The sequence below is a fragment of the Erpetoichthys calabaricus genome, chromosome 6 (genome assembly GCF_900747795.2).
Source record: "Erpetoichthys calabaricus chromosome 6, fErpCal1.3, whole genome shotgun sequence".
In the NCBI taxonomy this organism is placed as follows: domain Eukaryota; kingdom Metazoa; phylum Chordata; class Cladistia; order Polypteriformes; family Polypteridae; genus Erpetoichthys; species Erpetoichthys calabaricus.
In genome coordinates, this window is record NC_041399.2 from 74228012 (window position 1) to 74253090 (window position 25079).

General features: G+C 36.5%; 1 protein-coding gene and 2 long non-coding RNA genes across 3 annotated transcripts in view; 1 reads left to right on the forward strand and 2 right to left on the reverse strand.

The window, feature by feature from the left end:
- Window positions 1–21135, forward strand: part of LOC114653409 (uncharacterized) — a 55927-nt gene extending 34792 nt beyond the window's left edge. Inside the window, exon 2 of the long non-coding RNA XR_003716510.2 lies at window positions 20494–21135. This is a non-coding gene — a long non-coding RNA (uncharacterized LOC114653409). The remainder of the gene's footprint in view (window positions 1–20493) is intronic.
- Window positions 2585–25079, reverse strand: part of ndufv2 (NADH:ubiquinone oxidoreductase core subunit V2) — a 72157-nt gene continuing 49662 nt past the window's right edge. The window contains exons 4-8 of the mRNA XM_028803704.2: window positions 13606–13722; window positions 11360–11528; window positions 11066–11175; window positions 6996–7072; window positions 2585–2757 (exon numbers count right to left, since the gene is read on the reverse strand). Coding sequence (XP_028659537.1) covers window positions 2664–2757; window positions 6996–7072; window positions 11066–11175; window positions 11360–11528; window positions 13606–13722 — 567 coding nt within the window. The 3' untranslated portion in view covers window positions 2585–2663. The remainder of the gene's footprint in view (window positions 2758–6995; window positions 7073–11065; window positions 11176–11359; window positions 11529–13605; window positions 13723–25079) is intronic.
- LOC127528364 (uncharacterized) lies at window positions 2905–6968 on the reverse strand. Its single transcript, XR_007935249.1, has 2 exons — window positions 6816–6968; window positions 2905–4003 (listed from the first exon to the last, which is right to left on the reverse strand). It is a non-coding gene; the product is annotated as an uncharacterized LOC127528364 (long non-coding RNA).

Here is a 25079-nt window from a genome sequence, read left to right on the forward strand (position 1 = left end):
CTCTCAGTTTACTTCTCTGTCAAGATGCTAATGTAACCTGTGTGTGTGCGCTAGACCATCAATTATGTTGTTTGTTAGGCTTTTTTTTTCTCTGAATTATCTGGTTTGTACAATACTATATACTGTATACTCTGCCGTTCTTTCTTATATTCGGTCAGTGCTAGGAGCATGGGAGAGGTGCTATATAAATAAAATGTATTATTACATTCTGGCAGAAAGGGGTTTTTATATTACATAACCCTGCAACTTAAGACAGAAAATCAGGACTAAAACAAAAAGCCAAACAATAAAAATAAAGTAAATTTTAACATCTTTTCTACAGCTGCCTATTTGCTACAAAGTAAATGTGTTAAAAATATTTATTTTGAAACAAAACAAATGAGTTAATCTTTAACTCTACTGATGTCAGCCTGCCTTGAACTGAGCCAGTGACTGATGAGGTACAGTATCTTCTAGCATTATTGTAGCTCTACCGCTCCATTATTCTTCATAGTGTTAATGTAAAAAGTATTTGCAGTAAAAGGACTGATTTGATTCAGTATAATTTAAGGACACTTCTGTTGAACATTTATTGAACTTTATATAAACATGCACTGTATACAGTACAGTAAATTGTTAAATGGTTAATTGCTTAAGCATACTGCATCTTTCTTCACATTGTTGAGTGCTGCAGAAAGCCACCATGTGTGTTGGTGAGCATGGTTATCTGTACATGAAGAAAAATACGCTGGTGTGCATCTCTCGCATACACTTCTTTCAAGACATGTTTTCATTCTGTTTCAGCTTATTTATAGTTGTGCATCTCCCTGCCAGACAAGTAATAAAATATGTCTCACTTATTGCTCACAAGCCCATTTAAACTACAGTACTTTCAACTTGGAAGTACTCTTCAGAGTAATTTGGTGTGTCTTAGGCTTTCTTTCCCCTGCACTCTTCTCATGAAGATGTATAGCTATAGTGGACCTATAAACTATAATCAGATAACTATCCATCTGACAAAAGCACAAGTGATCTAATCTTGGTGCTAAGTGTAGTAGTATTACAACAATGCTTGGAACATACTGCAAAATGTTCAAATGCATATTGATTTTTTTTGTCACTGGTCTCCTTTTGTATGTGGGATATGATATAATTACAAGGACACTGGTAAACAAACAACATTTAAAAAGTTCTGCAATACTTTTAAGGTTTCCTACAACAAGGGAACTTTATGTAAGCAATAACGATTCATCTGCTGGTCAAACCCAGTGCCATGGAAACTGTTGCTGTTAATTAGGAGAATACTTGGTAAAGCAGACAACTGACTAACCGGAGATTTTTTTTTTTTCCTCCCCTGCTGTGCAGCCGCAGGTTTAAGTATGATGACAGTGGTAATAACATGTCAAGCAGCAGCAGTGCAATTGGCAAATGCCTTATAAACCACTCCTTGCTCTAAATGGCCACAGTACCTGCTTCTTTTACTCAGAAACTAATAGAAAATAAGTTTACAATGTTTTATGTTTTTATAATCAAGTAGACAAATTGTATTTTATTGTTCTTAGAAATAACACTGTTCTAATCCAGACATGCAAGTTAAAATTTACTAAGCGTAACAAGATGTCAAATTTTAACAACTATTACCTTTTCATGCCACTCAATGTTTGTAACCCAGAAGCCAGCTCTGAAAAAAGTCTAAATTGTCTGATATTTAAAATGAAATCATTACCACAAAGCTTTTTTGTACAAAGGTCTAAATCTCATACAGAACTGAGCTCTGGAATAAATTAACCCCAGTGTCTCATTAGCATTGCTTATTAAGCCATCTTCACACTTTATGCAACATTAGAAATGAAAAGTATTGTAAATCTTAGCAGCATGGACCTGTGATCTGTAGTCATGGGACATATCCCAACAACTCATTCATGGTGCTATACAACTCCGTGGAAAATGCAATCAATTCAGTCCTAGTAAAAGTAGTAACACTGGTGTTTTGGACCACACCAACAAGAGATAGGCTTATCATACAATGAAAGAATGGAAAAAGATAGAGCAAGACTGGGGCTAAACTTGACATACCTGGATAATATTTATTTAGCCTCCAGTACATTAAATGGCTGTCAAAAATGAAGAAAGCTCACAATAATTTTGCAGCACAGTAGGAAATTTGAAATTGTGCTGAAAAGTCATGAAGGAGTTGTATCATGTTATTCCTAGTCTTTGTAATCTGATAACCTTGAGAATGATATTTAACAAACTGGAAGCATCATGTTTGACATACTGTCCAACTCAAAGTTGTGTAGTAGGACACTTGCTTTACAAACTAAATCTGGCCACAGATAACCCCTTTCCTTTGAAAGAAAAGCAGGTTTACCCTTATAGAGCATTTCTCACTATACATGAGAAGGTCAATTCAGCATCTTTCATATTTAGGAAAATGATGCCAACACCCCCGTTAACCTTTGCCCCTCTGTCTAAAACCATAAGGCAATAGGCAATACAAGTAATGCCATTTTATGGTCACTTATATTTAGAGAAATATGGAAACTAAAGAGAACTTAAAACTAGAGATATTTTAATCTAATTCTACAAAAAGAAACCACAACAGTTCAACTGGTCAAATAACTCTTTACTTTTGCGTCTTTCTGAAGTTGAACAAGAGTCCACTTTAAAAATAGTTTAACATGTTAAAGATCAGATCGCACTCCAAATCCAGGTCCGGTTGGTGGTTCTGTTAGAGAAGTCAGTCCACCAGCTGGTTCACAGGAGAAACGCCCATCCCTGTGGAATTGGGAAAAGAGGAAAGGAAAACTAAGTAGAAAGCATTGAGGCGCATGAACATTTTTCAGTTGATTACACCCCATATAGGGAATGATAATGTAGACAAAAGTATACCGGATTTGATGACATATTGTGATAAGGCAGTCAAATTATAAACAAAAGCATAGTGGAAAAAATGTTACAAAACTTGCATGCCTTTTAGAGCATGCTGCATAATGTCTGCTAAGTTTGAAACGTTTTTGCCAATCATTGGCACCATGCATTAAATATAGTTTAAAAAAAAGCAATTTTCAATATTTTCATGCAAAAATGTTCTTTTAATAAACAAATATGAATCAGAAGTTGACTTATAGCAACATCGTTAAATGGATACCTTCATCTGCATTCTACGTAATAAAGTCCAGGCTATACAGGATTCCTCCGAAGCTGTTTTCTTTAGCAGAAGTATTAATTACTTTGCGATAACATTCCCAAATGTTTTTCAACTGGCTATTTCATGGACTCCCAATACTAAGCCCCTCCACACACACACGATCTTTTTTTTTTTTTTTTTAAAGAATATAAACATTCTCAGGTTTACTTAAATCAGTCCAGGGTCACAACTGAACATGATAATGTTAGTCCATCATCACAGGACCCATTCATACTCGTATCCAAATTACATTCACAATGGGTCAAATGCCTCAGACATGGAAATTGATTGCCAGCATATTAAAGACTTGTAGCAGTTACACAATTACGTGAGATTTCTATTTAAAAATAAAGACAAATGTTAATTATTGTGCGGTATACATGTTGCATAAAATTAAATGTTAATCTTTGGTAATTACATAAAAATCTTATTTCTTAGTTAAATGTTTGCTTCAGGCCCTTTTCATTTTTTTTAGTATTTTGTACCTGTGAATGATAGAAATAAAAATTTAATCTTGCTTAAAATGTTAAGGAAATGTATCAACTTTGACTTTTAGTGATCAGTTCATCTTTACGTTCACTTAACTATTCACAGTAACATTTTAAACAAAGGTGCCCAAACTTTTCTATGCCACCATAGGTGCAAGAAATGTGTACTGCAGACATGAAGTTAAGAGGAGAAAAGAGCTCGCCTGTCCTACAGCATGGCAAATTATCCATACTTAAGGTTGCCTGTCCATTTGGATTTCTTCTGCCCATACTCAAGACGGTTCTGCTAGTTCTTTCTGCAAATATACTACATATTCTCTTTGTATCAGAATGTGCACACTAGTGACTAGGGGTGGGCGGTATGACCAAAATTCTATATCACGGTATTTTTCTAAATTATCCCGGTTTCACAGTATTCAGCTGTATTTTTTCCCCATGCATGAGTGGATGTTAACCACATTTTCCACTGCAATTACTGGCTAAGAATAACCTATTCCACTGTCAAGAGTATTGTACATTGTACAAAAAAAACATTTTAATGTGCACACAAGTATTAATACAGGTTTGCATGGCCCCATAAAGTGATCGTTTTCAAGGGGGTGGCACTAATGGAAGAGAAGGAATCACATTGCATGACAGATGCAGTCAAAATATAGAACCTTTTTATTGAACAAATTTTGCAAAAACTTAAACTATAATTTTGACAACATATTTTCAACCATCCAAAGAGGCATTTAGACTTAGTAAAATATCCAGAAGTGCTTGTCAAAAGTTGTATTACACTGAACATGTCTTAGAAAAGGAATAAATAGTAAATATTTTTTGTAAACCAACTACACTTTCTGTTAATGTCAGCAATCTCTGTCCACTGACACGTTAAAGTGACTTTTTAAACAATTTCACCATCATTAAACTGCATAATATTTAAACTAATAAATAATAACAATAAAATAAATAATAGTATTATTACTGATAGTTGCACTATTACTTCAAGGCTTCAAGCCCAGGTGCATTACACAGTATTCACCAAATTAAAATAAAATAAAACAAGTGCAACTTGGTGATGACATCTTTACCAACTAAACCATCATTTAGGCAAACTGCATTAATATGGACCTTGCTTCAAGCTAAGCTATATGCATAAATAATAAAACTGCAACTTGCATTTATAATGCTATTTGTGGTATAGCCCTACGGAATCGTATTATGGCCATGGTGAAGAAAAAAAAATACGGACACAGGGAAGAAAAAAACAAACTATATGTCGAGAACAAAGTCGACATTTCCACTTTATTCTCATAGTTTACTTCATAATTAAAGTAGAATGTCGTAAACTGAACTTCTTCCTAAAATCAATGTTTAATTTACTAGAATTTGTCAAACCCCGTTATAAGTTAATGAAGCACATTAAATGCTTTGTGTTAAGTGTTCCCCGACCCAGTTGTTAATCACTACGCTTCTTAAACTGACTTCCTCCGCACTAAGATGAGACAGCGATCACCGCACAGAATCCATTCACTTCATTATATTCTTGCTTTCTGAAAATTTACAATGCTAAAATAAATACTTGATATCATTTTCATGATGAAATGCATTAAAGCAGGTATTAAACATGCACAGTAGTGAGGCGGTAGTGCTGCTCCCTTGCAGTAAGGGGTCCCCAGGTGTATGTTCAGTGTAGAGAACTTTATGGCAGGTGTGACGAGGCTCCAAAAAACTGGATGTATGAATGGGTATCGCACAGGTTTAACTTAAATATTGTGTAAATGTTGGGTTTGTGATCTGGTGGTCAGAGACACGAACACAGAATTAAATGCATGTTCTTCTAAGCGGGCTTTCTTTATTGCACGCGTGCTGTCTCTATCTGGCGTACCAAAACCCCAGTTCCTATCCTTCCTTTTTCTTTCTCCACATAACCAATCACCACACGATAAACGTCTTTGTGAAATTAATACTGGTTATAAACTTAGCCCACGGAGTGTTCAGAACTTTAAAAATATCTTCATTATACATGTTTAATTATGCCATCCATTCAGGGTTGCGCCCATCCCTTAACGAGTCGCCAGTACATCGCAGGGTGAATACGAGCAAAACATACACTAGCAGGGTCAATATAGCATAACAAAACCCCACATCCTACATGGTTTTGAAAGGAAACTGAAGCACGCCAAGTAAACCCACCAGAAAAACATGCAAATGCAAGGCAGGGTCCGAGACACCCTTGCTGTGAGGCAGCAGTGCAACCTCCCCGCCGCCGTGCCCCCACATGATTAATGCATGCTTTAATGCATTTCACCATGAAAATTACATCAAGTATTTATCTTAGCATTCTAAATGTTCAGAGAGCAGGAATATCATGAAGTGAATGTATTCTGTGTGGCGATCGCTGCCGGCGCCTCCTCTTAGTGCAAGAGGAAGTCAGTTTAAGAAGCTCGGGGAACACTTAACACAAAGCATTTAATGTGCTATATAACTTATGACGGGGTTTGAGAAAATCTAGTAAATTAAATATTCATTTTATGATGAAGTTTATTTTACGATGTTCTACTTCAATGACAAATTTCGAGAATAAAGTCAACATATCGACTTTATTCTCGTCATAAGCGTCGAGATTAAAGTGGAAATGTCGAGAATAAAGTCAACATGTCATCACACTATTATACAGTACCCAGGTAAATTACACTGTATTGAAAACAAATAAAACAAGTACAACTTGGCTTGCAGTATTATCCAGTAGTATAGAAACAGTATTTACACATTTGAACATAATGGTCCACAGCCAACCTTTTAAAACCAAAGTATCTCCAGGAAACGGACGTGATTCCTTTTTTTCGGCAAAAGTTCTTTTGTGTCATTATGTTCAACTTTATCGTCAGCTTCAGTTTCAGAATGTTCTGTCCATTTTCACCGTGCAATACCTACACTACCACTACCTATTTAGTGGAGTAGCAGTGAAAAACAGCCCCTGTGCAACAAATCTGAGTTTAGCAGTGTAGCAGTGAAAAAGGTCCCCACTTGAAAAGTTTCCCGCTGCGCCACGTTCCGAATGTCGTTTAGGCAATTTAAACCGGTGTTGCGGTATAAGAAAAATCCTTATCATAAAAAAAAATAAACAGTTTTTGGTATGAACCGGTATACCGCCCAGCACTACTAGTGACAAAGCCGTTCTTAAAACTTTGTAATATTTTTAGTACCTATAGACAGTAAAATTATGTAATGTGTGCACCCAAAACAATATTACACCAAAAAAATTATTATGCCATGATAAAAAACAAACTGCTTTTCAAAGCAACAGATTAGCAATATTAAGAAATGTGTTTGTTGTTCATATTTCTTACCTTGGGCCAGGTGGAGGTACCTTGCCTGCTTTAAGCTCATCTATAATCTGTTCAATATCCTTTGGTTTAAGATCTTCCTGCAGCAATTATTTAAAAAGAAAAAACGTTTATAGCATATACTTTCTTTTAAATCCAGAATTAATTTTATTGTAACATTTCAATGCAATTTGTATATAGAGTAAGCTATCTGTATTAAATTTTCTTTTCCAACAGATCTTCCAGAATTAATTACTGTACAAAGCAAGGTACCAAAAATAAAACCGAGAATAAACCATCTGACACCATCCTTAGTCTTCTATGCATCCTTAAATTGGGGCTGGTAGCAAAGTGTTGTGCAGATATGTCACCAACATGGACAGTTCAGTTGCATTTTTTTTTTCCTTTACATCTTTAATATGAGTATATGTCAAACCTAGAGACAAGTCTGTACCCACTGGGTTTAAAATGCAATTCAAGGCCAGAATGTGCAGGGAAAAAAAGAAATGCTTAAAAAAGTAAATTAATGGTTCAGTCAAAGCTGAAAAAATTCATGATGAGATACAAAGATTAAAGTACCCAAGAAAACCTGTCAGAGCTGGGACAGTAATACCTCCCTCTCAATAAAGTTTGGAGAGGACAGTTCAAGAGGAGGACAACCTGCACGTAGAGAAGCTTTCAGCAAAAATGGAAAATTTAAATCTCACATGCTTTGCTGGTTTTGACTGCAGTCTACAGCACTTTATGTACACATGCAATCATTAAACTTAAAAAAAAAATAAAATAAAATATCCTTCAATGGTAATTTTTCAGGACTACATATTGTAGATTTAGTGCACACTTGGTTGTACAGTGACATGCTGAATTGCACCCATGGATTTCATAAACAAATACATGAAGGTCAAAAGGAATCGTTGGTTGACAAGTATATTTAATATATAAAACATTTCTTTGTCTTTCAATTTATTCTGTGAGCAAAATCCAAATTATATACTGTAAATGCATGTCTACAATCACCTTATCTGCAATTCTGAAATCTGAAAAGCTCTGAATCGCGGACCTTCATACAAGATGCCAGATGGTATGGGAACATACTCTGCAGCGCCAGTGTTGAGTATTTGTGTGCCTTAAAGAAACAAAGCTTTTTGCTTCCCACAAATAATTATAGGGTGCGTCTGAGAGATTGGAAAGCAGTGCTGGGTGCTTATCTCGAAAGAGTTTTCAGTCTGATTAATAATGCAAAAACTGTTATCACAATATATTCTCCATATCATTTGATATTCATAGTTATTACAATCATTTCCTGATGCTCAATTTTATGTTTGAATAGTATTTTGAACCCAGAAAAAAACAAAAGGCTGATATGTCTCTGTATATCACAATTTAACTTATACACTTATTTTTATTGATATTACTAGAATTAAACATAAATCTAGATTTTAAAGACTTTTGTTATAACCACCACAAGACATTTATTAGACTTCAAGGCAACAAACTTGTTTATCTTCATCAACTAAATTAAGAGTTATATGAGAGTAAACACTAAAATGATGCAGCATCTTTGCCTCATAGTGAACAATAGGATGTTTGCATTTACAAGTTTTTGCATCTGCGTATCTGGGCAGATCATCCCAAAGCCAGAGACAGTGTGGCCACATGTACTGAAAACATCATATATTAAGAGTGGAGTGATGGTAAATTGAAATGAAGTTGAAATAGGGTCTAAAAACCAGTGTAATATTACAATTTAATTTAAAAAAATGACAGACACTAATGTTAGAATAAAGAAACCATTGTTTTTGGATGTGGGTGCAGCGGTGTGTATTGTCAAAGTGAACAAGTCATTGCAAACAAAAAAGGAAGCTGTACCTATGCTTCATTTGTGCAGTAATTTTAACTGAAGTAAAATATGTATAACATTGGATCTCTGTACACAAAAACTATGAACTGGCCCTAGTGTTGCATGGATAAAATTAAGTAAAAGCTGAGCTCAAACTAAAAGCTGTGAAAACCCCATTCAAGAAGTACAATTTATGTATACTCATCTATATAGCCCTAGTCTAGACCAATCAGTTATATTATGGGAAAACTGAAAACAAATTATGCACTCATTATATCTGTCTTGTAAACACTGTTAATGTAACAATTAATAAAATGTATTCTACTATTTTGTCATTTTGTCTTGATCATTCCACCATCTCACTTTCTTTTTAGATATGGTCAAAGGTGTAACGTTTACAAGTTAACATGGCTGCATTGTGATTGGAGCACTAAAGATATGAAAGCACTTTTTAGTCATGTGCTACTTTGTGCGTGTTCCATTCTTCACTTGCCACCATACAGTCTTTGCTGTTGAACTATTTCTGCAACTTTTATTAACAGTGAGATAATTAGTACCCTAAGTTCTTGTCAATAAGCCGCGGCTTATCTAAGGAAAAAAGTTGTGAAAATGAAAAAATAGAATATCGGCTTATACATAAGTCCGGCTTATACATCCATCGCGGGGGTTGCGTTCCAGAGCCACCCGCGAAATAAGAATATCCGCGAAGTAGAAACCATATGTTTATATGGTTATTTTTATATTGTCATGCTTGGGTCACAGATTTGCGCAGAAACACAGGAGGTTGTAGAGAGACAGGAACGTTATTCAAACACTGCAAACAAACATTTGTCTCTTTTTCAAAAGTTTAAACTGTGCTCCATGACAAGACAGAGATGACAGTTCTGTCTCACAATTAAAAGAATGCAAACATATCTTCCTTTTCAAAGGAGTGCAAAGCAAGCAGTCAAAAAAAAAATCAATAGGGTTTTTTGGCTTTTAAGTATGCGAAGCACCGCCGGTACAAAGCTGTTGAAGGCGGCAGCTCACACCCCCTCTGTCAGGAGCAGGAAGAGAGAGAGAGATAAAAAAAATCAATACGTGCCCTTTGAGCTTTTAAGTATGCGAAGCTCCGTGCAGCATTTCTTTCAGGAAGCAGCTGCACACAGCCCCCCTGCTCACACCCCCCTACGTCAGCGCAAGAGAGAGAGAGAGAGAAAGTAAGCTGGATAGCTTCTCAGCCATCTGCCAATAGCGTCCCTTGTATGAAATCAACTGGGCAAACCAACTGAGGAAGCATGTACCAGAAATTAAAAGACCCACTGTCCGCAGAAATCCGCGATATATATTTAAATATGCTTACATATAAAATCACAATTTAAATGACCGCTACGCGCTCGTGTTGACTCGGCGACGCCCAGAGCAGAAAGAACGCGCTCCGGCCGCTCCAACCGCGCCATGCGGGGAGTGAGAGAGACGGCAATATCTCACACTCTCTCCCCCCTTAAAGAAATTAAATGGGCGCGAGTGAGACCACTGACCTCCCTCCCTTCTATTAGTTATAGGTTATAGTACGTTCGGCTTATCCATGAGTCCGGCTTATCTATGATACGATTTTATTTTAAAAATTCGTATGATTTTTGGTCTCCGGCTAATACATGAGTCCGGCTTATAGACAAGAACTTAGGGTAGTAGTATGCATTTGTAAACGTTACTGAGAAGTTAAACTTTGTTGACCTTTTCTGTACACATTGCATGTAATATACAAGTAAAAAGTATTATGAGGAAGTCAAAAATTCAACTTTAAATTTGGTGAATTTCCTTGTTTTAGGCATCTCTAAGCAAGATTTGACCACTTTTGAATTGATGCCCATCTGCGTATGTTGAGAATACTTCAAAAATGAATCACTCGACAATGAAACATGCAGAGTTGCTAGTTTCATAAAAGGCTAGAAGCCAATTGTGAGAAAAATGACAAGAAAAATAAGAACATGCCTTTTTTTTCTCCAACAAGATGCAATTCTTATATTTTATACCACAGAAAATATTGCATACTTTGTGACGGGAAAGCTTTTGTTTTGCCATAATCTTGATCTTGAATCTGTAACAACTTACACTAAAACAGTCATCCATATACAAAAACAGATTCAAATTAACCCAAATTTACAAAACTGTGGTCACTTCAAAATTCATAATAATCCTCACCTAAAATATGTTTCAGTTTTCATATTCAGTGAATTTAACATTTTTAAACCAGATTAAAAAATATACTCACGTAATAATTATCATTAATTTGGACCATAGGTGCATTTACACAGGCTCCTAAACATTCAACCTCCATCAGGGTGAACAATTTATCAGGTGTTGTTTCACCAACTTTAATACCTAATGAGAAGAAAAGAAAGTGAAAGAGTGAGAATGTGTCATGACATTTAGCTTGCACTATACTAGGGGAAAAAAAAGCTTACTAAAACAAAGCTAAGGTTGTCAGTACTTGAAAAGAGAAGTTATTTTAACCAGTTACAACAGTTATATTTCAAACTATTAAGGAAGTACTTTAGTTGATTACCCAGCTTGTTTTGGATGGCCTCCAGAATGCTGTCAGAGTTACAGAGCATACATGGGGTGGTGGTGCAAACCTGAACATGGTATTTGCCCACTGGTTTACGATTGAACATTGTATAAAAAGTTGCTACTTCATACACTCTCATCGCTGGCACTCCTAGAACTTCAGCTACCTAAAGAAACAAAGATATCAACATGTTAATAATTTCATAGTGTTGTACAGATATTGTTGTTGCTGTTCAACTATAATGAATTGTACCAGCTTGACAATGATTTAAAAAAAAAATAGTTACCTGATTGAGATATTGGCGCATCTTGGCTATTAGCTAGTCAGATGAGCTTGGACTGAATGATCTCTCTTATATTTGTATGTGGTGGTGGTATTTTTTTCCAGAAGTCAGAAAAGAACACTTCTGAAAATGACTTAGAAAAATTAGGTCCTTAACAAGTGGTTCTAAAAATGTATGTAGAGCCCCTGGTTACTGCTTAAGCCTTAGCAGAAGATCTTCCAGGCTGTTACAGTGACAATATGTACTTTTTACATATGCGAAGCACTTCTTACAAAAATATATTGTACTTATACTGTATGCATTAAAGGTGTTACTTTGGATAAGCTGCTTTTGATAGGCAAATTGTATTCCCATTGTAAAGCATTATGGTTGGCAATGCCCACACCTTCCATTTACCAATGTCAGACAAGTTCTTAACATTATACCGAGTTTCTCAGTACTTCAGTAGGAAATTGAAGTGAACATTAAACAATTCATCTGGCACCAAAACATTTTTTTTTAGAAAAATGGATTTTCAGTTTCATCCGTAAAGTTTTAGTGCCCATTATCCTAAAAAGAACAGCAGTGCCAACAAATTTAGCACTAGGGCTTAAGTACTTCTGTTAAGCACAATCATCTTTTGATGAAAAATCATAGTTCACAGTCACACGTGGAAATCAAGTGATAGTGTGCCACATGACGAGCTTCCTTAAAAATAAAAAGCCAACCTAACATGGCTTCTGTTTCACTTGATGACAGACAGACAGACAGACAGACAGACAGACAGACAGACAGACAGACAGACAGACAGACAGACAGACAGACAGACAGACAGACAGACAGACAGACAGATAGATAGATAGATAGATAGATAGATAGATAGATAGATAGATAGATAGATAGATAGATAGATAGATACTTTATTAATCCCAATGGGAAATTCACATTCACAGTCCCACTACCTTCACTTGTGAGCAAACAGCCCCGCAGTAGTTACATTTCTATATTCATCAACAACTGACATGTCTTTTCCCAGGAAAAGATCAGGAGCTTAGGTTCAATTTATGACAATGCGGTGATGTCTTCAACAGCCTTTTCAACTATTTCGCCAGTGTTTAGTTTTTAGTAAAATGCATTTTTGTAGGGAGGGCAGGCTGTTTGTTGTGTTGTTCTTTATCTCCCAAAGAGCTGTTCCAAACTAATTATTTTGGTTTTTAAAATTAATTCCAAGTCAACTGTGCTTGATACTTTTGAGAGATAAAAATATATTTATTGACAAATGTTAGTATTGTTCACTTCATATCAAAACAGTATTCAAAAGCCATTACATTCTTTTTTTAATTAAACCCACTTTATCTGCTACAGAGTCGCAGAAACAAATATATTCCAGAAGTAATGGGGTAAGTCAGGGACCATCACTAAATGGTTTGCTGCTCCTCTAACACACACATGCACAACCCTTCCAACCCTGAGGCAAGATACAGTTTTTAATTATTAAAGTGGTTAATTGGCAGGCTAACCACAACACAAGAGTTTTTACACATGCTTGGAACCAACATTACTGACCTTTATCTTTTATTAAAGTCTGTGCAATTAAGAATAGCAAAATGACTAGGCTCGCTCCACAAGGCTTGTCATGCACTCTGATTTAATAAAGTTCATAATAATTTTCATAATCATGTTGCTTAAATAAAACAAATAAATAAAAAAACTCCTTATAAAATATACTACAATGTTCATTATATAAGCACAATTTTCCATTTAGATTACTCTGGACTTCCACAGACAAAGTGTAATGAAAGAATGCGGGTGTTAAAAAACGCAATTCACTGTAGATGAGACCAAAAGCATGGCCTTTTTTTTTTTAAAATGGAGGAGGAGAAAATTACATTGCTTTTATATACTTGGCAAAGTGTATTAGCTTAGGAAACTAAATTGTCACTTCGTACCTTGTGATCGTTAAAATATATATAGTTGATACCTTATTCATTGCAGAGATTGGTAGCCACCCATGTTGTCTCTGGGCAAGATCTAACACAGGAATTGTAGCTGCTGCTTTGTGTCCTTCTGGATAGTTTTTAAGGATAACCTCAATTCTCTGTAAGTAAATAAAGAGAAAAAATACAACAAGTTTCTGTTAAAAATGACTAATTGTAAATGCACATTTTACAAGTGTAGATTTCCACTAAAGCAGTTTTTTTTATTTTTTGTTCCCCTTCTTTGATCGAACCCCCAGGAAGCAGGCGCCTATCTGGCAGCAGAGCTGCTTGAATGGCATTGGGGCACCCCTCCGTTAGAGAAAGTGATTGTATTTAAAGAGTTGATATATTGAAGAGTATGCGGGGTGCAGGAGGAAGACAGTTTGGTCCTTAGTTATTATAGATAGAAAATCAGTTGAGTATTTCATTACAGCTGTCTATTTTAAATACCAATAAATAAAATGTAATAAAAAGTAAATAAAAATTTAAATTACATTAAATCCTGGACAAAAACAACATTATGAATTACTTTATCTTCTAACTTACATTCTGTAAATGTTGCTTTTTTGCATTTCTGTTTGCATATTGGTTTGGGATATTTTTCTCTTTCTCATTTATTGGATGATTCTCTTTGTTCTTGATTTTTAATTATATGCAGCTTTTTTGTTCGTTATCTTTTTTTCGACGTTGTCAGCTCTTGACAGTGTTTTTCTGTTGCAATCTAAAATTCAACATTCTTGAGTAGATAATTTGCTTTTCTGCCTCGCCATTATAACCAACGGAATTGAAAGACGAGTTACTAGCACTGAGAGTGTCACTGGGTGGTACGGAGAGAGGATGTGCGCAGCAGGAGTAATGATTGGGCGATTGGTGTGGAGGGCAGTGGTCAAGGCTGAAGAACACAGACATGACAGAAAACTTTTTTTAATATAATGGAGAGACTACAGTAAAGTGCTTCATTAAAAGAACATTTTGATTGTGGATAATTTAATTGTTTTCTTTCATTTTAAATGTATGTTCTGTGAATCACACACACTTAACACTTTTATTAGGCATTATTATATTATTATATTGTGAATTTCCCATTGGGATTAATAAAGTATCTATCTATCTATCTATCTATTAATATGGTGTAGATGTTTGAGCCAATTAGTTATCATACCATCAGTACAACTGCCACAAAGCCACGATGTAGTTTTCAGATTTGACTAAACATATCCCATACAGACATGGGAGTGGATTTGGGACTCCTGTTCTGTATCGGAGGGCTCACAAACAGAACTGTATGCCAGTATTTTAGCAATTAAGAACTTTCAACCTTTGCTTTCAATTTTGACAGAAAACACCTCATTTGATTCTGTAGAGGAAAAAAAACTTTGTTTATATAACCATTTACATACATTAATGAGCCACAACATTAAAAGCACCTGCCTAATATTGTGTAGGTCCCTGCGTGTCACCAAAACAGCTGTGACCCATCAAGGAATGGACCCCACAAGACCTCTGAAGGTGTGCTGTGGATTCTGCCACCATGACATTAGTAACAGATCCTTTATGCCCTCTAAGTTGCAAGGTTGGCCTCCATGGTTTGGATTTGTTTTTCCAGCACAGATGATCGACTGCATTGAGATCTAGGGAATTTGGAAGTCATGTCAGCACCTTGAAACTGATGAGTTCCTCAGATTATTCCTGAACAATTTTTGCAGTGTAATAGGACAAGTTGTCCTACTGAAAGAGGCCACTGCAACCAGGGGGAGTCAAAGTAACATTAACATGAATGTCAGGACCCAAGTTTTCCCAGCAGAACATTGCCAAGAATATCACCTTGCTTTCTTCCCATAGTGCATCCTGCTAGCATCTCTTCCCCAGGTAAATGATGGACACGCACCCAGCTGTCTACATAATCTAAAAGACAACATGATTAATTGGACCAGACCACCTTTTGCCATTACTCCATTGTCCAGTTCTGACACCCACATGCCCATTTTAGTTGCTTTTGGCTGTGGACTTGGGTGAGCATGGGTATTCTGACCAGTTTGTGGCTATGTATTTGATACAATTTAGCATTTAGAATTTTTAGCAATTTGTGCTGCTGTAGCTCTTCTGTGAGTTTGGACCAGACAGCAAGCTGTTGCTCCCCTCACACATCAATGACCCTGTTGCTGGTTCACTGGTTGTTCTTATTTATACCACTTTTGTAGGAACTAACCACTGCATACTGGGTACCCCACAAGACCTGTAATTTTGGAGATGCTCTGACCCAGCCATCACAATTTGGCACTTGTCAAAGTTACTCAGATCCTTATGCTTGACAATTCTTTTAACACATCACCTTCAATAACTGACTGTTCACTTGCGATCTAATATATCCCACCACTGTACAGGTGCCATTGTAACAAAATAATCATTAATCAATGTTATTCACTTCACCTGTCGGTGCTTTTAATGTTGTCTGTGATAATCTATTGTTACGTTAATGTTCTATAAAGCAAATATTTTAAATGTTATACAGTAGCATGCAAAAGTATTCAATCCCCTTGAAACCCGCCACAATTATCTGCATGACAAAAGATTTGTACACATAATTTATCCATTCGGTATTTTTAATGTGAACTCTTGTGCTGTATCAATACATTTCCAAAGTCAAAATAAACTATCTGTAGATATTTAACTGAAGAAGAAAAACTCAAAAGTTAGTGTTTGCATAAGTATGTGTTTTGGAAGCACAAACAACAAAAATGTGACAGTCATTTGACCACAGGTAAACATAATTAAGTACTACTTGTGAGTTCTTTATATCTCTCGAGATATAAAAGGCTCACTTTGTATGGGCCAAAGTCTTTGTTGGACAATCACTGCAAAATAAAGAAAAGAAGCATTCTGCTGATGTGAGAAACAAAGGTCCTTGAAATGCACAAAACAGGGAATGGCTACAAGCACTGTTGGATCCATCATCAGAAAGAGGAAGGTTCATCACAGCACAGCATTCAGACTCTTGCCTAGAACAGGCATCACTAAAAACATGATGTCAACTGGTAAGAGAGGCTACTAAAAATCCAACCGTCACTCTCAGAAGTCTGCAATGCCTTTTGGCTAACACGGGAGTGAAGCTACAGAGGTCCACAATTTCAAGAGCTTTCCATAAAACAGGCCTCTATGGGAGGGTCAGCAAGCAAGAATGAAAGCCATTCCTTAAGAAGGTCCAAATAACGGCACATGATATTCACTACAAATCATGAGAGAGACCTGGTTAAGATGTGGGAGAAAGTTTTATGATCAGAGGAGACCAAAATAGAACTTTTTGGTATGACTTCAAAGAGGTATGTGAGGCGTAAAACAAAACACTGCCCATGTCTTATGAAGCACCATACTACAGTGAAAAATGGTGGTGGCAGCATCATGCAATGGGGATGCTTTTCATGTGCTGGGACTGGAAATCTTATCAGAGTTGAAGGGACAGTGGATAGACACATATACCACACAGTATTATAGGAGAACTTGTTCCAGTCTGTCATGAACCTACAGCTCGGGAGAAGATTCATCTTTCAACATGACAAAGATTCTAATTACAAGGCCAAAGCAACACTAGAATGGCTCAAAAAACAGACAAATGTTTTTAAATAGTTAAGGCACAGCCCTGATCTTTTTTTCTTCAATTAAATATCTACAGAAATTGGTTTATTTTGACTTTAGAAATGTACTGTTACAGCATAAGAGTTTATATTAAAAATACTGAATGGATAAATATGGGGACAAGTCTTTTGTCATGCAGAAAATGATGATGACTTTCAAAGTGAATGTTTTTGCACACGACTGTATACTTTAATTTTAACAATACTAAAACAAGGATGGTCTGAATAAAACGTAGAATGTTTGGAAAGCAATGCCAATAAAATGAGCAGATTTGCCTTTGGTGTCTACAGAGTTGGTTGTCGCTTTATTAAATCGATGAGCACTGGCATTTCCCTATCAAGTGAAATGGTAATTTTTTTGAGATTGCACACTTTCATTCTAGCTGACAGTTTTCTGTATACAAGTCACCTGGATGTCCATGTTATACAGTAATCGCAATATGACAAGACATGCCTTACATTGTTAGGAAGCTATGAATCTGTACTATCACACAAAGTTGGAGTAAAAAAAAAAAAAAAGACCTTCTATAGTTTTAAGATAATTTATATGTCGACCAGGTGGTAATGTCAGGTAATGCCACAAGCAAACCCCGACTTAAAAACAAAACCCAAGTGTGCCAAAAGGATGGCAAACAAGTCAAAGAAGAATGAAGCTTGATGCAGGAAGCAAACATACTTATATTAATACTTCATTTGCAATTGTGCAGAAGCCAACAAAAATGTCTGGCTGTAAACCACATTTCAAAAAGATTTACATGACAACAGTTGGTAAATTTCCATGTTGCTTTTTGGAAGTTTTTTCCAACACAACTAACCAAAAACAAAACAGAAAAAATTGAGTATATCTTACGTTGTCGAAACGGGCTCTTTGTCTAGTATAAAATAAAACCAGATAAAATTTGCTTTTATCTGGTTTTATTTTATACTAGACAAAGAGCCCGTTTCGACAACGTAAGATGAAACAGGCATGAGTTTGTGTCAGCAGTGTATGAAGAACAAATGATATGTAACGAAGAAGTTGTTTTGTAATGATTGCAGTCCACTTTGCTCATTACTGTACAGGCTTGTACTGTTAGTTAATGAATTTTCCAGGCCTATAGTGTAATATTGAATGATGAATGTTCCAGTACAATATGGAATAGTAATAAGTATAAGCACCATAAACCTGATATAGGTGTATTGAATGAATGCGTAATTGAATCAGAATGCGTAATTAGGCCTCGAGCTGTAGTCGAAATCGCCTTTCAGGCTTCTAGAGCTTTAAATCGAAGTCGCCTTTCTCTTTGAATTTTTGCGGCCGTAAATCCGCCGCCTGCCGCGATGTTGGGTTTGGATGTCGGTCTCGTAAGGTTTTTCGGCCAGCTGCACAGAAGGCAACTGCTCATTCGGCTTCGGACGGATGTGAGTGAGTGAGTGAGTGAGTGAGTAGGCAGGCGAATTATGTATGATATTATGATTATGATATCACAATTCCTTTACCAAGACAAATAACATTACCTACTTAAATCTAGTATTCAGCACAAGGCCATTACAGGGCCTGCTTATCACACTCAAGAAATATCCAAGTTTTCCATTGTTAAAACATGAATACAGAATGAAACATACCAGGCATTCATTCTTTTATCCTTTATCCTGCTTATCCACTGCAGGCTTGCATGGAGTCACTGGGCATAAGCCAGGAACCACTCCTGGACGCAGCCTCAGTGTATCCCTAGGTGCACTCATATACACCCACACTCCCTTCCAACAGGCTGATTCAGAGTTCTCCATTCAAAGTGACCAAAATGTACAGGGTGTGCAGATGACTGTAACAGCACAACATCGTGTTTGCCAGATCTCGCACGTTTCGTCTGTGATACCAGATGAACTGGATCTGCCTAAAGATGGACTACTGAACACAAATAAAGCACATTTTTCTCTCTCTCAGATTTATCAGAAAACTAGAAGTTTCAGAAATGCTTGTCAACCATGTCTACATGTTTGCCTCCAGCACTAGAAAAGCTGCTGTTAACCAACATAAAAACCTTAAGGTCTGGAATCACATAATTCAAAACAAGTTAAAAAGTCTGACTGTAAATTCAAAGCAATAACTAATTCAAGGACTGAGCATGGATATTTCCAAACATTCTTTTGCCAAGATATTAGACCAACATCATTCCAGTAGCTATTTACTGATGGTTTGTTGCTTCTCAAATAGTAGCTGCCCAGTAGAGGCAAGCTTGGAACAGTTTCCATTTTGTACTTTTTTTAAAAAAATTTAAACTTAATGGAAGATTCTACACATCAGAATGAGACATGGCATGCTCTGGTAGGTGAGCTCAAGGATAGAAGCATTGTTTTCCATGGTGTGTTCTTTGTCCAATGAAAAGTGCACAATTGGGAAAGAAAAGTTTTTGTGAAGTGTGGGGAAAATCCACAAATAAACTATTAGCTTTAATTTAATCTCTGTGTCATTACAGCAGCTTACGTCTTTTAGTTTTTAACACTAGATAGAAGTCTTGCTGGATCAGAGAACTACCTACGCATTTTTTTTCTTGTCATATGAGCTTGTGTTGTTTTGCTTAATTATAAAATCATTTTTGAACACTAAACAAAGAATGTATGTATTACTATACTTGCAGATGTTTGCCAGCTGGTGTTACTGGTTTATGCTACCCAGTCAAGTCAAAGGCTAAATCCAGAGAATGTACAGATGTTAGATTTGATTGAATACCAGCACTTTAGTCACCCTTTTTAAAACTTCATGGTTGCAAGTGGAGGAAAAACTGAGGGGACTGATTACTCTAGAATACAACACCACCAGCCTGAACTTCAAGAAAGCAGCTTGGAGAGCTAATTCAGCATACCGAGTGTTAGGCGCTTTGCATTTGTTTTATTGTCAACATTGCCATGCAATTGTGCTTTCTGAACTGTGAATGTTAAAAGAGTGTATTTCTATTAGATGAATCATTTAAACAAGTTTTCATTTTGCCACTGCTCTGCTCAGAGAGTTTTGAACCTTCTCCCACTCTGTAGGCAATGTTTACTTTTTATACTATTTTTTATGGACTGCAAAACAACAAGGCATTTTCTTCTAATATATATTTTTAACTGTGATAAACACGTTATCTTTAGAATGTTGTGGAATAATTTTTTATAGTCAAAACAAAGAAAATCCCCTTAGTGGTTAGTTAGCCCACTTGAAGCGGTAAGAGAATCGGCAGATGGGTCAGCTACAACAACTAGCTTAACTTTTTTTTTCTTTTTTTTTCCTTTCAGTTCTCTGCAGCAAAATGAATATGGCTGTGCTGTTTGTGGGCTGTCTTTCTGGAAATCTCTTCATCCCTTTACAAAATAGTATTCAGCTACTGTTTGGTCCCTAGGAACCTCACCTCAGACAAGACAAAAACTCCAGAGCAGCATCCAAGGGAAGTGGCGGCACTGCCTGGTAGTTCCTGACAGACGCAGACAGCAACAGAAAAATGAAAATGCATCTGATGGGGTCGAAGCCACAAAACAAATGTAAGCTGGTGCCGGTAAACAAACCCCTTATTTGTGCAAAATTGGAATTGCAATGGAAACATCTGAATTATAGACCAGAGCAACTTGAGTTGGTAGTAACAATTAAAAAGTACATTTCAAAAAACACACAGGTATAAAGGACACCAAACTACTAGGCTTTAGCAGTGCTACTTGAATAAAGTAAAGTTCAAAAAATTAAATTTAACTAGATACACTTTCTTTGAGTGATAACTAGACAGTTTCTGTCCTTTGTCACAGTTGCAGTGTTTTTAGCACAACTGCCTTGGGAGAAGACAAAAGAATTGTCCTGACAATGACCTTGGGTAAGAATAATAGAAAGGACTGGCACTAAATATGATTATTATTTTAACGCCAAAAGTGACCTCCACAGTTTAGAACCATTTTGGTTTCAAACCAAAGGACACCCAGAAAATGTAAGAAGCTCCTTGCCAGCAATGCCTCAAAAGGACAGTAATTAAATTGTCAAATAAGTAATTTGAGGACACACTTGAAACACAATCTCACTGACATTTTACTCTGTTAATGCCCTTGCTTTGTTGCTGGCATAACAGTTCACATCCATGTGTCTAAGTTTTTAAAATGTTGCATTGTATTTGAAACTATTTTTATTTTTCAAAGCAGATGCAATTTGTAGCCTTTAAATTACTACTTAGTTATATAGACTACCATCACACTTTAAAATACAGGAAGTACTCTATACTTCTGCATATTCCTTATACAGGATAAAGAAAAAAATCCAGAACAGCACCTTAACACAAAAACGGAATGAGAGCCCTTCTTGTCATTACTCACTGAAGCAGCCACGCCAGAGATTGGAGCAGAGAACAACTACACATTTTCTGCAGCAGACAGCACCATTTACACTGAGGTTACACATTAGGTTAAAGCCTCAATTTCCCATGAGCCTACAGGAGCAGACCAAAGGAAATGGATGCGTAAAACTGACAAAGGTGACTATCCCCTTAACACAGAAGTTAAATGTCATCAGTAAAACAAAGAAGTAAACAATCATAGGAAATTTTGCTCTCACTAATGCATTTTCGACATCCATTCAAAGAATAAGGTTGTAACGCAGTAGCTGCTGCACCAAATATAAAAAACAAAAAAACAGCAGAACATTGTTTTTAAATTATTATTCTGAAGGTGTTTTATCTTTTCAAAGAAATAAAAATAATGATTTTGTCAAAAACAAAACAGCTTGTCTGTCATTTATTAATGAAGAAAAGCAATTCTTGAACACAAAAAAGATATTCGTTTGTGGGTCATATGAAATGATATAGGTTTTATTTTATTAATATGTTTTGACTTCTATAATGAATTAAAATATCTCCTCTGAAACAAAACACTACAGCAGTTGACTTCGATTGTGTCATTTACTCAAAATTTCATTTATTTATTCTGAAAGTACAATTAACTTTTAACCTTTTTTGTTTTTGTTACTATGAACTATGATAGACTTGACGTTTCTACATTACTGAATAAATTAATTCATATAACAACACCTGGTTGGAGAAGAACCACCTTTGTATTGTTCAATACATGGAACATGCATTTAATTTCCTGTAAATTGTTTTCTAATCACTGAAACTGCAGAAACCCGAGTCAGTGTTAACACCTACTTTTCTAATCTTCTAAGCTTGTTAATTTACAGAGGGATCAAACAGGTGATGAGATGCATGCAGAATAATATGTTCACAGCTAAACCTGCGATAGTGAAGATCACTCACACCTTCGTCAAAACACTCCCTGCTTTAGATGGATTTCTTTGTGTTGAAAATCAGCCAATTTAGATCAGCAATTGATTAATTGGAGCCTCACCAGGGAAAGAAAAAAAACTGCAGATGATATTTCAAACTAGAATGATGCAATGGCAATAGTCAAATTCTGTTACATATACAGGTGTATCACGTTCTAATGCAATTCAAAAGACCATAAAAATATTTAGCTATAATTAGGGATGGGCATTGATAAGATTTTCACGATTCTGATTCCATTTTCGATTCTGTTTAACAATTCGATTCTTTATCGATTCTTATTTTTAAAAAGGAGAACACACAGGTCGATTAGCTTAGAACTTTGTTTTATATCTTATCTTTGAACAAGATAGAAATTTAGGAGTAGCATGACCTTACAAACCCAACAGTGAGATCTTAAGAGATCCACAGCCTACGGCTCCTCGATGGGGTGCCACGGGGTCCCCAGAAAAAAATTTGTAAATGTAAAATAATAATAAAATAAATATTCTTCTGTAGCAATAACGAAGTATAACATAAATTATTCTGTTTCAATTACACAAGAATGTCCAGTAACATTTTCACTCTCCTTTTTAAAAGTATATATGAGCTGAGCACTCAAAAATAAAACTACATCAGCCAGCAACAAATACAATCAACTCAAGTCCAATGGAACTGTGCACAGTGCAGTTCTGCAACCATCAACTATTTTGACAGCTACCTCCATGTTGGCCGCATTATCAACAGTGGCTGCCACAACCTTGTCTTTGGTACCATACTCCTCCAAGATCTCATCAATCTCCTCTGCTACAGCTGTCCCTGTCTGTGCCTGGTACACTGATTTGGTTTTGAGGACTTTTTCTTGAGCCTGGCCATTCCTGACATAATGCAGCGTTACTGTGAGGTAATGATCTTGACTAAAACTTGTCCATCCATCTGCAGTGACGGCTGCCTTCAACACATGTTTCAGCTCAGAAATCAGATTTGCCTTTTCAACCGCATACCAAACAGGGATCAAGTGGTTGGTTAAACTGTCTCTGTTTGGGGCTTTGTACTTTTGATCAGAGTCTTTGTCATTTCTCTAAAAGATATATAAATGAAAACGGATGAAACATCTGGTAAGAGGAGAACATGCAACTTTGATATTCCCTGACTTAGCCTACAATTAAACACATTCACTTACCGAAAATCGGGGGCATCTACTGTGGCAAATGGGTGCAAGCCTTTTACCACAAACATAGTCACTGCTCGGTGACATTCGTCTATCCTGGCCTGTGTCATTTTACTTTTCCCTGCCTCTGTGAAAGGAGAAGCTACCGGTAGACTGCAGCGAGAACTGCCAGCATCTGAGACAGCCAGACTCTGTCTGTCTCTCTCGTCATGGTCATCTAAATGCAATGCACAGTAATAGCAGGTTTTGCAATAAGGCAAATCATGCTAACATAATATGCAATGTTAGTTGATTAGTTACCTGCCGTATTAACGGGAGAGGACGTGCAAATGTTACCGCTGCTGCTGGGTTGAGATTCACTAGTCCGGAGCGGATCAAAAACACAACATTCATTTAAGGTTATCGCGTGTTTTGTGATTTTGCATATTCGTAGTGTTTCCTCCCTTTGATGAAATATCTACTTTGCAAGTTGCCCTGTTGTCATCCTTTCTCGTAAAGTATAACCAAACTTTTGAGCATTTGTGCCACTTAGGCGCCATGTTTCCTGCTGGGTAAATGACGCTCACACTACGCAAACTGGTGACGTCATTCGAGGCGACTGGAATCGATAGGGGAATCGTTTGCAAAAATGGCAAACAATTCCAAGGAATTGAAACAGTGGGAACCGGTTCTCAACAAGAACCGGTTTTCGATTCCCATCCCTAGCTATAATGGAAATTTCACCTTAACAAATATGGGTAAAATACGTATACTATTGTGACTGGTGTCACCAGCGATCCGCCATGTCTAATGGCAGCAGCCCGCTGCGTCTGGTACACAGTAAACCCAGGGCAAAGCAATTGGTTGTCCTCTGCAGGATCAGGCTTAAAGTGTAACATGTTTGCTGTACAACATTTAGTGCATCTAACACCGGGTGTTGACCTGCACTTCCACGCACTCTCCTAGTCTGCCACAGTGGGGATTCCAAGCCGCTGGTGTTCTTCTAATCTGAAGATAGGATTTAGAGCAGGACGATTGCCCCCATGTTGTGACTCCTATTTCATGTACTTGAGTGCTCAAGTAACCGCTCCTATTCTAAATGAAGTCTTGGGCTGTATCTGCCTTCTCTATACAGTAATAAAGTACTTGTATTTTCCTTGAAAACCTGGACTCGCCTTCCTGTCTCTTGTGCAGCTCGGTGACCCAAGCTTCACAATACCTGAATAAAAAAAAAAAAAAAAAAACGCTCCTTAAACTGAAAAAAATATTTTATTTGAAAAGTATACGTTAGATCAAACTTTTTTTTTTTTTTTTTTTCAACATATGACACCATTACTCACTTTTTTTTGTTCATCTCAAAGAAAACTTTGAGAAGCGCTATGAGACTCTTAACAAAAGAATGACCTGGCAAACAAAATCGTACTGTGCCAATATTTAAG